The following is a 17,768-nucleotide window of genomic DNA, read 5'->3' as shown; positions in this document are numbered from 1 at the left end:
TCTTGCTGTGAGGCGACAGCACTACTGCGCCACTGCATTGCCCGCCATGTATTATATTATATTAAAACATTACATCCAGATGCACAACAAATAGGATCTTATTAACATATTACTTTGTGTGATGACGTCATTGTGTAGTCACAACTCAAAACTACATCTTTATGTAGTATACAAAATAATTAATGCTGTCAAATTGACTGGCCATCTCAGCAAAACATTATTTGAAATATGTCCATTCAGATTTGTATGAAAAATAAAGTTAATTAATTATAAAAATACAAACACTTTTTGACAAGATTTCATTTATTTTAAATATAACACCGATAATGAACAGTTACATTCTTTTAAACAATCACAGCTTGTGTACTTACTCTTTTTAACTTGTGAAATTAACACATTTGTGAAAGTGACAACAGTTATTGCTCTACTGAAATGTATCGCTACCTAAATTACCAACAGTTATACGTGTTAACAAATATCCTTAAATTAACAGTTATGAAAACAATCTGAGCTAGCAATTTACTCTACTGAGTGAAGCCTGCAGCCACTGCTCTTTTGAGTCACTTTTTTAAAAGTACTAAAAGTAGCCAAATAAATGTTCAAAATTGCTAAATTTGTTGCTCTGTGCTTTTGAAAAAAAAAAAACAGTTGCTAGGGTAGTATGAAAAGTTGCTAAATCTAGCAACAAAATATTTAACTTGGCAACACTGGAACAGATTTGACAACACATTTACGACATCTCTCTTTAATAAAACAGCGGATATATAAAAACGCCCATCATGTCCTGTCATGCGCATTGCACTCTGGTACCATGAAGTGTACTCTGGTTGCATACTTCACTATTAGACAAGTGCAGTGTGTCATCCGGGTCCTCTCTCTAGCAGTTCCGCTAACATGACACATACTAGATAGAAAATAGATTGAGTAGGGTGGTTGTGATCTGTTCCAACACACCCCGTAAACACGTAGTGTCTGTGCGACTACATTAGTTTTATTTCTGCGAGCGGACATGGACAGGAACGCGGTGGTTAAAGTCGGCGCGATGGCGAGCGCCACAGTGTGCGCGCTTTTCGGCGGTGTGGTGTTCGCTCAGTACATTTTCACCAAAAAACAGAGAGCGGGGAAGAAAACCAAGATAATCGAAATGGTGAGCGCACATTTTCAACTTGGGTAATGGCTTTCACATCTCGTCTTGCTACTGCGAGGGAGCGGCGCGTAACATTTGGCGGTTATGGAGGTTGTCAGGCTCCAGGAGTTGACAGCTGTGCCGGTTGAACATAATGGACGCGCTCGCGTTGAAGCTAAAAGTCCCTTTAAATCTATCTAACGTTACAAATTTATATCTGTAGTATTTGCTGAAGCTCCGGTTCACGGTCACCGAACCGAGGGCCGTGTCTCTACCGGTGAACGGTGAAGGGATGTAGAGGTCATTTGCTTCTCTGTATATTCGGAATAAATACACGAATATGTTTGTTTATTGTGTAGTGTCACTTTCAGACGATCACCCAAAGTGTACTTTTAAGTCTCCTTGAGGATAAAGTCTTTACAGTTGTGTTATTTTATATCTTTATAATAATAATAATATTACAAATTGTTTTATAATGATGTCAAAATAATGAAACGTAAAGGGAGAAGTTATTTCACCCAACACTGAAAAGTCTGTCATTATTTACTCATCATTCGCTTGTCACAAATCTGATTGAGGTAAAGTTTGTTTATTATTCACACATTCGCGCTTTTTCCTTAATATTATTAATAATTTCATTTTCTGAAAAAGTATTCTTTGCAAATTCCAAACAGTAAAATCATATTAGCAGCCAATGGCTATCAAATTAAATTGTTAGCAGTCAAAAAATAGTGCTAGTGTTGTCATACTTGCGTGCTTTTAGGTCGAACATTCAAAGTATCATTATAAATAATATAGGGAAGCATGTCAAAAGTTATCACATAATGAATGTAAAACCACCTTAATACAAATCTATTTCTTTTTTTCTGTTGCACACAAACTAAGAAAAATGATGGAAATCTGCAACTGTTTTATAATATTTGTTATTCCTACTATATAAGTCAATAGTTACAGGTTTATAAAAATTTTTCAAAATATCTTTTGTGTGTGTGTGCGCGCTCAGCAGAGTAAGGAAAATCATTATGGTTTTAAACCTCCTTTTCTTTGGTGAACTATCCCTTTAATAGCAGTGTAAAATAAGCGTTTAGTTAAGCTATGGTACCATTAATAGTTAAATCAAAATTGGCCACTTACTGTGGTAAAGTCTTGATATCCATCAAGAAGTGGATGAAGATGTCAGGTTTGTGTTTCCTCGTGATGTTGAATGTGAATTTTAGTAGTACTAAGGAATAGCTTATTTGGCTGGATATGAGTTATGGTTGCCGTGGTACCTTTTCCTGGAATCCCAACAGTGCACAAGTTGTGCCCGCCCACTTTATCAGCATCCTTGTTCAAGTTTTGGACCCGCTTTATATTAGGTGGCCTTTTGCATTCAAAAATAATTACAATACATAATTTTTTGGTTCATTGGAGTTTACAGTTGAATTCAGAATTATTAGCCCTCCTGTTCATAATTATTATATTTTAATTATTTTCCCCTAATTTTTTCAACACATTTTTAAACATGTTTTAATAACACAATAATTTCTAATAGCTGATTTTTTTTTTTTTTTTTTTTTACTTTTGCCATGATGACAGTAGATAGTATTGTACTAAATATCTATTTCAAGATACTTGGGGTAATTAGGCAAGTCGTTGTATAATGATGTTTGTTCTGTAGCCAATAAATAAAATATTGCTTAAGGGGGCTAATAATATTGACCTCAAAATGTTTTTTTTTTTTTTTTCAAATGTAAACTTCTTTTATTCTAGCTAAAATAAAACAAATGAGTCTTTTTTTTCAGAAGAAAAAAAATATAGGAATTACTGTGAAAATGTCCTTAATCTGCTAAATATCACTTGAGAAATATTTGAAAAAGAATAAATTAATTAGCTCTATATACTATGTAATGGTATATGTAAACAAAGTAAAAAAATCTTATTGATAGCGATGTGCAGTATATATCATTTCAGCATCGATATGGCAATGTGATCATTCGCAATAGTCTCATCGCGAGCATACACAATGTTAAGTCTGGATTATAATTCATCATTTGCTTGTGTTTTTGATGCCTGTGATTTGTAAAATGACCTTAAAAGCATTCAGGCATAATAAATTGTTCCATTTGTAACTTTAAAAAACTATTAATTTTAAAGAATTATTTTTATTTTTGTTAACGATTTGTTTCAAGTGTATCTTGTTCTTGATTGCAATTATAGATTGGTATGCATAAAAATACTGGCAACACATGCAAATACAGAAATACACTGCAAATTGCAGACCACATCAAAAATGTGTCGGGGAACCCAATAAAGTTTCTAGATTGTTTATTAGATTTTATGGAGATGCACTCCCACTGTAGAATCGTCCTAATCGATCTAACATTATACATTCTTTCCAAATAAAGATACTATGTCATCTGGTTAGGGCTGCTCGATGATGGGAAAAATCATAATCACCATTATTTCGGTCATAATTGTAATCACGATTATTCAAAACGATTATTATTTAAAGTCAAAATTATTCACCCTTCTGTGAATTTTTTTTATATATAAATATTTCCCAAATGATGTTTAACAGAGGAATTTTTTACAGTATTTTCTATAATATTTTTTCTTTTGGAGAATGGCTTATTTGTGTTATTGCGGCTAGAATAAAAGCAGGTTTAAATATTTTGAAATCTATTTTAATAGCTCAATATTATTTGCCCCTTTAAGCTATATATATATATATATATATTAGTGTAATTAGGCAAGTCATTGTATAACAGTAGTTACTGCTGCAGACAATCAAACATATACATATATATATATATATATATATATATATATATATATATATATATATATATATATATATATGTATGTATATATATATATATATATATATATATATATGTATGTATATATATATATATATATATATATATATATGTATGTATATATATATATATATATATATATATGTATGTATATATATATATATATGTATGTATATATATATATATATATGTATATATATATATATATATATGTATATATATATATGTATATATATATATGTATATATATATGTATATATATATATGTATATATATATATGTATATATATATATATGTATATATATATATATATGTATATATGTATATATGTATATATATATATATATATATATATATATATATATATGTATATATATATATATATATATGTATATATATATATATGTATGTATATATATATATATATATATATATATATATATATATATATATATATATATATATATATATATGTATATGTTTGATTGTCTGCAGCAGTAACTACTGTTATACAATGACTTGCCTAATTACACTAATTAAGCCTTTGAATGTCACTTTTAGCTGAATACTAGTATCTTGAAAAATATCTCGCAAAATATGTACTGTCATCATGGCAAAGATAAAAGAAATCAGTTATTCGAAATTAGTTATTAAATCTGTTATGTTTAAGCTGTGCTTTAAGCATCTTCACTGTAAGAAAAACACTTTAGCTACAAAAGTCCTTCAGTCAAGAGCAGTGAGGGATTTTCTCCTTTTGTATTTTAATCATTGATAACAACAGGTGGCAGCAGGAATATTGCGCTCTGTCACTTTAAGAATAGTGCGGCTCTGATATGGTTTCTCTTTCACGTGTCTTTTGCTTCTAAACTCGTTTGTTTATTACCCAAATGAGGGTTAATATGAATAATCACTAAACACCGCGCTGTGACACAAATGTGCATGTATCTGACCATTAAAGCGCTCGCATTATGGCGTTAGATCTGTGTGCTCTGCTCGTCTCCCAGCATGTCAGAGGCTAAGCGCGGTGCGCACACACAAACACACCAACATACGATCTTTCGCGCTTTTAAAAATATGATTCGAATGCTCATCAATGAATGGTGCTCATCCCGTGCTGCAAACGTTACATTACAGTACATGCTTTTAGTCATTTTCATGTGGAACTGAGCTTTGCAGAGCAACAAATGTGTACAACTGGGAAGGGGCGGTATATGATGGAATAATCATTTATGTCGTTTAATAGTTTTTCATAATCGTTAGAAGCCAAAATCGAAATTATTTCCAATAATTGCACAGCCCTACATCTGGTGAAATTGTATTTATATCGCAATTTAAATCGCAGGGAAAGAAATATTGCCATGCTAGGTTTTTCCAGTATAGTGCAGCCCTATTTGCTGATGTGAAATCACAATATCCTTCAAAGAGCTTATTAAGTTTATATGCTTGTGGTTCTTTTTGGTTCTGGAAGAGAACGTTTTATTGTGGCAGTAATGACTTATTGATGTAATTGACTGGATTTGAGCTGGTTGCCACGGCACCTTTTCTTGAGACCTAATAGTGTGCATTAGTGCCTGCCCTCTTTGTTCTGTCATTTTTTTTCATAAATTACAGTATTGTAAAGCAGAAAATACCATACCAAAATTTAAAATCAGACAAAAAGACTTATGTATTTACAGCTTAACTTAGTATGAACTGTGTGATTTGATGACAATCCTAATGAAAATGGATACATTTTTTAAAAAATGGTTTGATTGTGAATTTAAAAACAACATAATCAAAGACTGGTATTCAGCTTAAAGTGACATTTTAAGGCTTAATTAGGTTAACTAGACATAAGTCATTGTATAATGATGGTTTGATCTCAAAAAATATTGCTTAAAGCAAAGTATAATAATAATGACCTAAAAATGTAAAACTGCTTTTATTCTATCAAAAATAAAACAAATGAGATAAAACAAATAAAACAAATGTCTTCTTTCTCCATAAGAAAAAATAATTAATTATAGGAAATAATGTAAAACACTAACTTGGGAAAACATTTGGGAAATATTTGAAAAAGAAAGGAGGGCTAATAATGTTGACATACCGCGGTTTAAAATCGCCAAAATTTCATACCAACTTCTAAGGTATGTGTAAGATTTTTTTATTTACATTTTTTTGTTTGTTTTTTAGGATAACAGTATGTACAGCAAATAAAAAATTTAAAAATCCAAAGGTGCCGTTTTAAATTGTAAAGAAATTAGTGTTTTTGAAACGAAGCAGAAGTCAATGATTCATTTGAATTATTTAGCCTGACATGTTTACTGCTCTAAAGTATTTTTAAAATAAATATATTATGTTCAAAGTGGAAAAAAAAGTTTAGTTTTTTATCTAGACAGTTAAAAAGAACATATTTTAGAGCAGTTAGCACAATACTGTGATATTTTATTTAAGGTTATCATATCATCAGAATCTTATACCGGCCCATGCCTAGCTGTGATTTGTGGGTATGTTTTTTTTTTTTTTTAACAGAATCATTTTTTGTCTTGGAATGGGGCTACAACAAAGGGTTTATTAAATGTTCCATTAGTTAACATTGTAGCTCACAATATGTCTGACTTTATAAGTTATTATGAAAAAGAGTGCAACAGGGATGACATACTTTTTTTGAAGGCCAACCCAGAAGTTAGCATCATCCTTGTTTATGCAACAACAATCAAATAGTTTTTTTCCAATGGCCTTTGGAGTATTGCATAAAATGGTCTCTGATGTCCCATTAAGTCTTTTGGAAGTGCAAAATAGTGGACTTATTTCCAGGTTGCCAATCGGAACTACACTATGAACAGTGCTGTGACCTTAGACATCAATACGTAGATATAGCTCAATTGACTGTTCCATACGTCACTGCATTTGCTATCTTGCAACAAGCTTTTATCATTATTCACGCTCAGAAACCAATGAATTTTCATCAAAAATGGCATGACGGTGCAGCCTACGGTTGTAAAAGTCATATATATTGATGATGGGTTCCTCTGATGATCAATAACCAATTAACCAGTATTGTGTGTTTTTTAACGTAGCATAATGTTTAAGTATCTGATGACGAACTAAAACCTGTGAAAATAGTTGGCTGCTAAAAGCTATTCCAGAAAAGACATTCATATATTCGGGTAACTATGTTGCACTTAATCGTCTTGCTTAAATGTAGATTATGACAGGTGATAACTTGGTATGTTATTGTCTTCATTTATATGTCAGTTAAAGTTTTTTGGGGAATTTTACAAGCTTACATATATGTACATATAATATAGGAAAACGGACAATATTATATATGTCTCATATATTCAAAACCTTTATTAAAACGTATATGATTATATTAGGTTCTTTCCGTGTGGGTGTAGAATTTGTCATGCGTAAAAGATGCGTTTTTACTAGGGCTGCTTGATTTTGGGAAAAATCATAATCACGATTATTTTGGTCATAATTGTAATCACGATTATTCAAAACGATTATCACTTAAGTCAAAATTATTACCTCTCCTGAGATTTTTTTATAAAATAAATATTTCACAAATCATGTTTAACAGAGCAAGGAATTTTAACAGTATTTCCTATAAAAAAAATTCTTCTGGAGAAAGGCTATCTTGTTTTTTTATTTCGGCTAGAATAAAAGCAGTTTTAAATATTTTGAATATTTGATTTTTGCCTAATTAAGTCTTTGAATCGCACTTTGAATCTGAATGCTTGTATTTTGAAATTAGTGTAATATTATTTACTGTCATCATAGCAAAGATGAAAGAAATTAGTTATTAGAAATGAGATATTAAAACTATTATGTCTAGAAATGTGTTGAAAAAAATCTCTCCATGAAACAGAAATTGGGGAGGAGAAGGGTTGCTAATATTCAGGAGGGCTAATAATTCTGACTTTAACTGCATATATACAGTTATTTTCCACCCTGCAAAGGAAAGGGAAATAAATACAATATAATAAAAATATGAAACAAACTGTGCTTTAAGCATCTTCACTGTAAGAAAAACACTAGCTTCAAAAGTCCTTCAGTCAAAAGCAGTGAGGGATTTTCTCGTTTTGTTGTTTGATTAATACTCATAAAAACAGGCGGCAGCAGGAACATCGCACACTTTCACTTTAATGGTTTCTTTTTCACGTCTTTTGTTTCTCAACTCGTATGTTTAATATGAATAATCACTCAACACCACGTTTTGACACCTATTTGACCATTAAAGTGCTCACATTAAGATGACTTCAGATTTGTGCGCTGACTGCGCTCTGTGTGCGAATGAGACCAAATGCTGACAGCACGCTTCTGTGTGTGCGCGCTGCACACACACACATAAGCATGCGGTCTTTCGCGCTGCGAAGTTACTAATCGTTTATCTCGATTATTGGTTTTTCATAATCGTTAGAAGCTAAAATCAAAATCGGATTTTCGATTAATTGCAAAGCCCTAGTTTTTACCACATTGTATGTTTGTTTTACATACATTTTTTAATCTACACCTTTCTAAACCCGCACTATGCATGCACCTGAAAGACTCTTATTTTTGGGTCTTTAGACAGAGATGACAATGACAGCATTTTCAAAAACTTATACTTTGAAACCTGTTTCCAGATCGATGTGTTTTCAGTAAAACAAAAAACTATTTTCATTGTCATGTTAATGAACAGGCTTTTTCCAACAACGTTGTCATTTAACAGGCCATTTTATTTTGGTATTGATAACTTTGTTCATACGAAATTAAAAATTCTACTTTTACTCATGCTCAAAGGTTTTTGTCTTTGAAACACAAGAGATATCTCACCTAAAGTCTCAACATTTACTCAACTTGTTATAAACTTTAGGGATTGTTTTTGCCTACACAAACAAAATATTCTGAATAAGGTTACAAAACAATCTGCCAATGACATCCAAGTTAATGGCTGTTTTATCCCCAGCATTCTTGAGTATTTCTTCCTTTGTGTGTTCAGAAGAAAGAAAACAGGTTTAGAACAAGTAAAAAAACAATGGCAAAAGTTTGGGGTAAACTACTGTACCGCTTTAATGTGTTTTGAATGAAACCCAAGACATTCTTGTCCTTTCACTGAAAGTCCATTTCACCAAAACTTTCACACTTCAAAATCTTTGTAAAGACGATGTAAACAATCCATACAAGTCAAATTGTTTTAATTCAGACATAGAGACACAACTGCTTAATGTGATTGCCTGTCATTAGCATGTAAACACTGATTAGCACACTTCAAATATGGTAAACAAGCTCAAATGTTCTTGCTTGATGAGTTGTATCAATCCTCAGTATCAGTAATGGTCTTGAGACATTCATTGAGCCCTCATACATTGAAGAATCAGTGTGTAAAGATGAAAACCTGTTTCAGAAACACAATAGCATGTTAGAACATGACTCAACCCCAAAGAGATGTATGAATTTCTCTTTGGAGCTTCAAAATGCTTATAACTTTTGTTTCTGACATTATGAAATAAACATATGCAGAGTAGAGCAGTCTTTGAGCAAACCCTGACCTTATTGAACTACACAATCCACACATGCCGCACATTCAGACACTGTGAGATAACCTCAGTCCTTTGGTCAGCATAATTTATTTTGTTGAGCTGGAGACAATGTTTTTTGACCTGAATTTTCACTATTTTCGAATCCATTCGGCTGGTCTCAAAGTCTGACAGGAGCACCTTTAACTTAGCTTAGCATAAATCAATTAATCGGATTAGACCATTAGCATCTTACTCACACTGTTTTTTATATGTTATATGACAATGTTGTTTGAGCTAAAGTTTTACTATTTTTGAATCTATTTGGCCAGTTTCAGGGTTTGGCAGGAGCACCTTTAACTTAGCTTAGCATAAATCAATGAATCGGATTAGACCATTAGCATCTTACTAATTTTTTTTTAAAAATGACAAGGTTGTTTGCCCTAAAGTTTTACTATTTTTTTATCTATTTGTCCGATTTCAGGGTTTAGCAGGAGCACCTTGAATTTAGCTTAGCATAAATCATTGAATCAGATTAGACCGTTATCATCTCACTTAAAAAAAAAAAAAAAAAAAAAATATATATATATATATATATATATATATATATATATATATATATATATATATATATATATATATATATATATATATATATATATATATATATATATTTTTTATAATTTTCCTAATTAAAGCTTGACACTTCTGTTGGTCCATTGTGTGCTAATACTGGCAGAAAATTAAAAGTTGCTATTTTGTTTGGCTAATATGGCTAGGAACTATATTCCCATTCTGTCATAATGATCAAAGAACTTAGGGCCTGCTACAGCCATGGTACAGCAGCAATACCTGAAAATAGTGCCTAGCTACTTTGCTTAGCATTATTGTGCCACTGCAGCCATGGTGCAGCAGCAAAACTTGATTATTATGCTAAAATGGTTTTCTACCCATATCGACATAGAAACTAGCAACTTTACATTTTTGTCATACTTTAGCTGCGTTCTCACCAGACGCGGATGAAGCGCCAAGCTTGAGTGATTTACTTAAGTCAATGCAAAAATGTGAATAAACATCCTGCGGCGCAAATGACGCGATTCATGTGAATGAAGCAGGGCGAGTTGAGCATTTTGACGTGCGAAAGCTTAAGTTGGAAAATCTGAACTTCAGTGGGCGTTCGTGTTGCGTTAAACAATCAGGAGCTTTGGTGGTGCTGACACCAGACAATAGCTCAACAAACTAGGCTCGGCTCAGTGTGAAGCATGTCTGAAAGCCTTCATCGTCCACGTATAAATTGTAGAGTTGATCCACATCTATTGTGAAGCGAGTTTGGTTCGCGAAAGAAGGGAATTTGGCGCACGAAAGAAGGGAATTTGTTGTGTGAATGAAGGGAATTTGGCGTGTGAATGAAGGGAATTTGGCGTGCAAATGAAGCAAATTTGGCGCGCGAAAGAGAATTTGTCGCATGAATGAAGGGAATTTGGCGTGCGAATGAAGCAAGTTTGGCGTGCAAAAGAAGGGAATTTGTCGCGTGAATGAAGGAAATTAGGCGCGCGAATGAAGGGAATTTGGCGTGCAAATGAATCAAATTTGGCGCGCGAATTAAGCGAATTTGGCACGCAAATGAAGCAAATTTGGTGCGCGAATGAAGCAAGTTTGGCGTGCAAAAGAAGGAAATTAGGCGTGCGAATGAAGGAAATTAGGCGTGCGAATGAAGGAAATTAGGCGTGCGAATGAAGGAAAGTAGGCGTGCGAATGAAGGGAATTTGGCGCGCGTATGAAGCGAATTTGGCGCGAGAATGAAGCGAATTTGGCTTGCGAATGAAGCGAATTTAACACGTGAATGAACCTAATTTGGCGTGCGAATGAAGCGAATTTGGCATGCGAATGAAGCGAGTGCGTGTCGCATCTAGTAAAAACACAGCATAAGTGCATGATGTAACTACAGGAAAAGTCCTCCTTTTTTTGTTTGTTTTTTTGAGCAAGATGCTAATAATAATCTAATCCGATTCCATTTTTTCGATTAGATTTTCTAAGCTAAAAGTGCTCCCACCACACCTGGAGAGGTTCTGGATGAATTAACCCCTGCAGACCCTGACCCAGTCCCATTTTTCTGAAATTTGAAACATAATTCAGGTCTAAAGGGGTTAAAAAAATGGTACAACTCAACTCTCTACCTCTAGGTGACTTATAAAATAAGTCCATTTCCAAAAAAGTGGAGTTAGCCTTTAATAAAAAGTTTAAACCTCCAAACTGCATCTAAACCTCAGTTGTGTCATTATCACAGTATTTTGGCTTTCTATATTTTCCGTGTGTCTTTAAGAAGGGTGTTTGGGTCATGTGACTCCCTGCAGGGGTTTAGATTATGGGGTGTTATCGGTTTTGAGGCAACGCCTCCTTTGTGGCAGGGCTATATAAGTGCGTGTCAGACAAGAAACTTTTTCTTCTCTTTGACACAACGCCTGGAAGAGGAAAAGGTACGGTTACAGGCTATTTTTACACCCAGTTATTATTGGACTTGATATTTGTTTACTTGTGTCCTGCAGTAAATGTCAGTCAAATCCATATTCACGACAAGTTATTTGACGTTTGGATGCTTTTGCATTCTTGCGAGTTTGTGCTGGACGTACCGAGCTGCATAATTTATGTTGTATAATAAACAATGGTCATTGTGGTTGACTGTAAATGTTTGTTGCTTCTTAAATGTAATATGTTTGAGTCTGTGAGTTCTATGGGAGCTTGTTTTAATTTAATTTGAATATCTGCGCAATCTTTCTTATGCAACTTATGTAAATATAAGGGATCTGGTTTCCATTTAGGAGGCTTGAGATGGGGGTTGGGGTATTTTTAGAATCACAAGGTACATCCAGTGTATTTGGAGTATGTTGTCCACTGTATTTTTGGAATCAGGATAAGGAGGGACTTAACTTTGACACTGGCAAATGACAAGTCAACACTGTCTAAATTACAGTTAACAGCAGTTAAAGAGATAGTTCACCCAAAACTGAAGGTTCTGTCATAATTTACTCACCTTTCACTTGTTTCAAACCTGTTTGGCTTTCTATCTTCCGTTGAACACAAAAGAAGATATTTTGAAAAATGCTGTACACCTGTAACCATTTACTTCCATAGCAGTTGTTTTTTGCAACTTTGGAAGTCAATGGTTTCAGGTTTTCTGCTATCTTTAAAATGTTATTTTGGCCTTAACAGTATAGAGAAACTTGTAAAGGTTTGGAACCCCTTGATGGTAAGTAAATAGTGATTAAAAATAGAGATTTGGTGAACCATCCCTGTTAAAACTAACCAGTATACAAAAAAATGTCTCTAAGATATATTTATACAACAGCATAATTACAATTATTATTAAGCAAAAGGTGTTTTAGAATGTATTGCTTAATGCTGGACATTTAAATTAAACATTAATACAGTAAATCATGATGATTATTAGCACAAATTGACAAAATGATTCCAGAAAATGTTTACCTGTGGTTTATTATTGTCTTCTGCCTCAGTGGATTTCTTCTTAAAGACTGCAGCTTGTGTGTGTTTCTTCTGTATGGTTGTGAGACTGCAGCGTCTGCTCTCCTTTGGCTCCTCCTCCTGACAGTGACATCAGCAAGGCTTTAGGGAGAAGGGAGGGAATATTTCAGCACACCACTGAATGCCTTGATCTCATTGGTTGTTTCTTGTTGCTGCAGATGCCAGAGTTCGAGAAAAACACCGTTCACATCAGAGACCCTGAGAGGGTGGAGCAGATTATCTGTGGTCTCATTAAAGGTGGAGCTTCCAAACTGCAGGTACAACCCTGTGCTTTTTTTTAGCACTGCTATGACTATTCTGAAGCACATCTTGTGTTATGCACTAAATTAAAGCACACTTATTGAGTCAACACCATCTTTAGTAGTGTTCAGTAAAGCAGGAATCTCTGTATGATATTGCTCATATGTGATTTTTGTTGCATGCATAGCTAAAAATACATTTGTATAATGTTAAATATCAATATAGATATTGTTTAATGTTAATGTTAAAATCTTTTCTTTTAATGGATTAAAATATTAAGTAAAGCTCATGATCCATGAAGATATTTTGTAAGTATTTAAATATAGTATAAATATAATAAAACTCCAATTTTGTTTGGTAACCTTTTGCTAAGAACTTAATTAAGACAACTTTTCAACCCTAGACAACCCTAACTCAATTGATTTTTCTCAATGTTTAGGTGTTTTTGAACTTTCAAACAAGTTTATCTATGCCAAATATTGTCACATCTCAACAAACCATAAATCAATAGAAAGCTTATTTATTTGCATCCTTAATTAGGTAATGGGCGAAGCAGTGACGCAGTAGGTAGTGCTGTCGCCTCACAGCAAGAAGGTTGCTGGGTCGCTGGTTCGAGCCTCAGCTTAGTTGGCATTTCTATGTGGAGTTTGCATGTTCTCCCTGCGTTCGCGTGGGTTTCCTCCGGGTGCTCCGGTTTCCCCCACAGTCCAAAGACATGCGGTACAGGTGAATTGGGTAGGCCAGGCATGTCCAAATTCGGTCCTGGAGGGCTGGTGTCCTGCAAAGTTTAGTTCCAACCCCAATCAGACACACCTGGGCTAGCTAATCAAGCTCTAACTAGGCTTTCTAGAAACATGCTTGCAGGTGTGTTGAGGCAAGTTGGAGCTAAAATCTGCAGAACACTGGCCCTCCAGGACCGAGATTGGACACCCCTGGGGTAGGCTAAATTGTCCGTAGTATATGTGTGTGTGTGTGTGTGTGTGTGTGTGTGTGTGTGTGTGTGTGGATGTTTCCCAGAGATGGGTTGTGGCTGGAAGGGCATCCGCTGCGTAAAAAAACTTGCTGGATAAGTTGGCGGTTCATTCCGTTGTGGCGACCCCGGATTAATAAAGGGACTAAGCTGACAAGAAAATGAATGAATGAATAATTAGGTAATGTAAAAAAACACTTTATGATTGATTTTATTGTTTTGGGTCACACACAAACATACATGTGTGTGTATATATAGTCTTGTCGTCAATTACAGTTGTAAGAGCAACAAATAACTTGACTTCTAGTTGACCATTTTGGAAAAGTGGCAGAAGGTCGATTTTTCTGATGAATCATCTGTTGAACTGCATCCCAATCATCTCAAATACTGCAGACGACCTACTGGAACCCCATTGGAACCAAGATTCTAAGAAATCAGTCAAATTTGGTGAAGGAAAAACCATGGTTTGGGGTTACATTCAGTATGGGGGCATGCAGGAGATCTGCGAAGTGGATGGCAACATCAACAGCCTGAGGTATCGAGACATTTTTGCTGCCCGTTACATTACAAACCACAGGAGAGAGCAAATTCTTCAGCAGGATAGCGCTTCTCATACTTCAGCCTCCACATCAAAGCTCCTGAAAGCAAAGAAGGTCAAGGTGCTTTGGTATTGGCCAGCCCAGTCTCCTAAAATGTACATTATTGAGTATGTGTGGGGTAAGATGGAGGTGGGATTAAAGATGAATTCAAAGAATCTTGATGAACTTTAAGAGTCCTGCAAGAACACTTTCTTTGCCACTCCAGATGACTTTATTAATAAGTTATAAGTTGTACAATACTGTACATTATTTCTGTTAAGTGACAAGACTTTTCTCTAAGCAAAGTCAGACCTATTAAATCATTAAAAATTAAGGTATGATCATATTTTATTTTGGTCAAATAAGCGGGATCTAGAAGCCTTTGCCTTTTATATTAACCACTTCATATACCAAATGATCAGCTAGAAGTCAAGTTTTTGTTTGTTGTTTCTAAAACTTGGATAGGCGTCAGGACATTTGTCAGGTAAGTGTATACCAGTCTGACTACATCTAATGACCCCAAATGTGCAACTTGACTATTCTTACTAGGGTTGTAACGGTATGAATTTTTCACGGTATGATAATCGTCTAAAACAATACCACGGTTTGACGGTTTCGCGGTATACGGTATGTTACAAATGTTACAAAATAATAGAACAGTGAAGCAAATTTGACTTTTTCCAAATAATATATTTTTAGTTACTATAAACAACACCACTTACAATGAACAAATAAAAATAAGAAAATAATAAATAATGTGTCAAAGTCCAAATAAAGTCCAAATAAACATGGTGCAAATCCTCAGTAAAAAATAGATATAAATATTTACTATACTATAAATAGTTACATAACGAAACTAGATTCAATATGGAACATCCCTAGGTTTTATGTGCCAGCATGGATATGGTTGTCTATGGATATGGATATGGTTGTCTGCAATGCAGACAAACAGCTGCATCTTCATTTGCGTCTTTTGAAAACAGCAAGAGCAGCAGTTCGTCTTTGCTGTGTCACTGTTTTGTCATGTTTCTGTGCTGCTGTGCATGCAAAAGTACTTAGTATGAGAATTATTTCATGCAAAACTTTTTTTTTTTGCGTTTTATTTAGCCACGCATAAATGTATGCCCATCTCTCATTCCGTGTTGTTCAAAAAGCTCAGTGTTGGTCCAAAAACAAAAGCGAAACCTATGCTTATTGGTTCTGATATAGCGAGTTTGAACCAATCTGGGCATGGAGGAGGGACAATGCATCAATGTATCATGTCTGATTTGTCCGGAGACACAGTGACGAGCGTTTCTGTGTCAAATCAGCGTTGTCAAATGTTGATGACGTAACCGCACTGATTCCGGAGCCTCTGAAAGTCCGCGAATGTTATGTGATACAGCACTGGAAAGCTGAGATTCTCTTCTTTATGCCAATTTTTGAATTGTATGAATCGGATCAGCGGATCAAAAGTTATTAAACATTTAAGAGCTATACTTATTTTTAGCCGCGGGCGGCTGTCTCGGTCTTTAAGGGTTAAAACCGTTGATATGCAATTGTTCATGGTATGATAATCGTGCACGTTCAAATCGTGGTAAACCGTCATACCGGTATATTGTTACAACCCTAATTCTTACTGTGTTTTTTTGTACTATTTTTAGATCATCACAGATTTCGATATGACGTTAAGCAGATTTGCCGTCAATGGAAAACGTTGTCCATCATGTCATAGTGAGTATGCCAAAAAAAAGAATGTATTTGCAACAAAGAATTATGCTCCTATAACACGTGACATTCGTTAATCGTATTCCCTTGTTCATCAGTGGAATGAACCACCTAAGCAAATTTATGCATATAACAAAATATTGACTACACACAAGTATGAAATTAACTAAAGTGCATCACACAATAACAAGCACATTGTCTGTACAGATTGAATTTTAAAGCTGTGTAATCATCCTTTGCAATATTCTGAAAGAAATAGTTATAAATTGATAAATTAAATGGATGGATGGATGGATGGATAGATAGATAATTGGAGTAAGTTACTTAAAATAGTTTTGTTAAACTTTGCAGGTTAGTATTATTAATAATTTCGGTGACACTATTAAGATGGCTGTCTGACTAAATGTATCTTTGCTAGCAATCAGTTGAATATTAGTAGACTGTGTGCTTAACACCTGTAACGTATTGTTTTTGTGTCCCACAACAAATATTTTGCTGACAATCAGTAACTTTGCAAGTACTTTACTCAACTTATTCTAGAAAATTAAGTGTAATAAGAGTCACATGAGACGTAGTTGCTACATATTGTCTAAAGCAGTGTTACTCAACCATTGTTTCTCAGCTCTGCACATTATCCATCTCTGCTTATCCAAACACACATGATTCAGATCATCAGCTCATTAGCAGTACCTGAAAGACCTGTACTGGGTGTAACAGACAAAGAAGACATCCAAAAAATGCAGTGTTGGTGGGCCTCCAGGAACGTGGTTGAGAAACACTGGTCTAAAGGACCATAATTTTGGACAGTGTTACCAAAATTTCACAGAGCTTTTGTTGCAAATCTTGGTTTTATGTCATAATTCCTTTAATTCTATGTCACTGAATGCATTATTTCCAAACCTGTATATCACAATGTGCACACATAAAAAGATTTGTTTAACACATTTCTTAACATAGTTTTAATAACTCATTTCTAATAACTGATTTCTTTTATCGTTGCCTTGATGACAGTACTTGATATTTTTCAAGACAATAGTATTCAGCTTAAAGTGACATTTAAAGGCTTAACTAAGTTAATTAGGCAAATTATTGTACAATTGTTTATTCAGACAATCCAAAAAAATATTGCTTAAGGGCGCTAATAATATTGACCTTAAAATGCTTTATAAAAAATTAAAAAATGCTTTTATTCTTGCCAAAATAAACCAAATAAGACTTTATCCAGAAGAAAATATATTATAGGAAATACTGTGAAAAATGTCTTGCTCTTAATAAACATAATTTGTGAAATATTTGAAAAAGAAAAGGAAAAAAAATCACAG

At 34.0% G+C, this 17,768-nt stretch overlaps 1 protein-coding gene and 1 long non-coding RNA gene across 4 annotated transcripts in view; one reads left to right on the top strand and one right to left on the bottom strand.

The window, feature by feature from the left end:
- The first annotated feature begins 838 nt into the window (after nucleotides 1–838).
- The window catches only part of nt5c3a (5'-nucleotidase, cytosolic IIIA), a 21,882-nt gene continuing 4,952 nt past the window's right edge, over nucleotides 839–17,768 (top strand). Inside the window, exons 1-3 of one of the 3 annotated variants that reach the window (XR_015510262.1) lie at nucleotides 839–1,147; nucleotides 13,110–13,208; nucleotides 16,383–16,452. Coding sequence is in view for 2 of the 3 variants with exons in the window: in NM_199560.3 (NP_955854.2) it covers nucleotides 1,010–1,147; nucleotides 13,110–13,208; nucleotides 16,383–16,452 (307 nt within the window). In the remaining variant the exon portion in view is untranslated. 3 annotated transcript variants of the gene reach the window in all.
- Nucleotides 6,435–12,973, bottom strand: LOC101882543 (uncharacterized). The gene is made up of 3 exons (XR_015511025.1): nucleotides 12,895–12,973; nucleotides 8,386–9,290; nucleotides 6,435–7,338 (listed from the first exon to the last, which is right to left on the bottom strand). It is a non-coding gene; the product is annotated as an uncharacterized LOC101882543 (long non-coding RNA).

The sequence above is a fragment of the Danio rerio genome, chromosome 16 (assembly GCF_052040795.2).
Source record: "Danio rerio strain M-AB ecotype USA chromosome 16, GRCz13ab, whole genome shotgun sequence".
Taxonomy (NCBI): domain Eukaryota; kingdom Metazoa; phylum Chordata; class Actinopteri; order Cypriniformes; family Danionidae; genus Danio; species Danio rerio.
The sequence above is the reverse complement of the archived record's forward strand: the minus strand, read 5'-3'. Positions and strand labels throughout refer to the sequence as shown.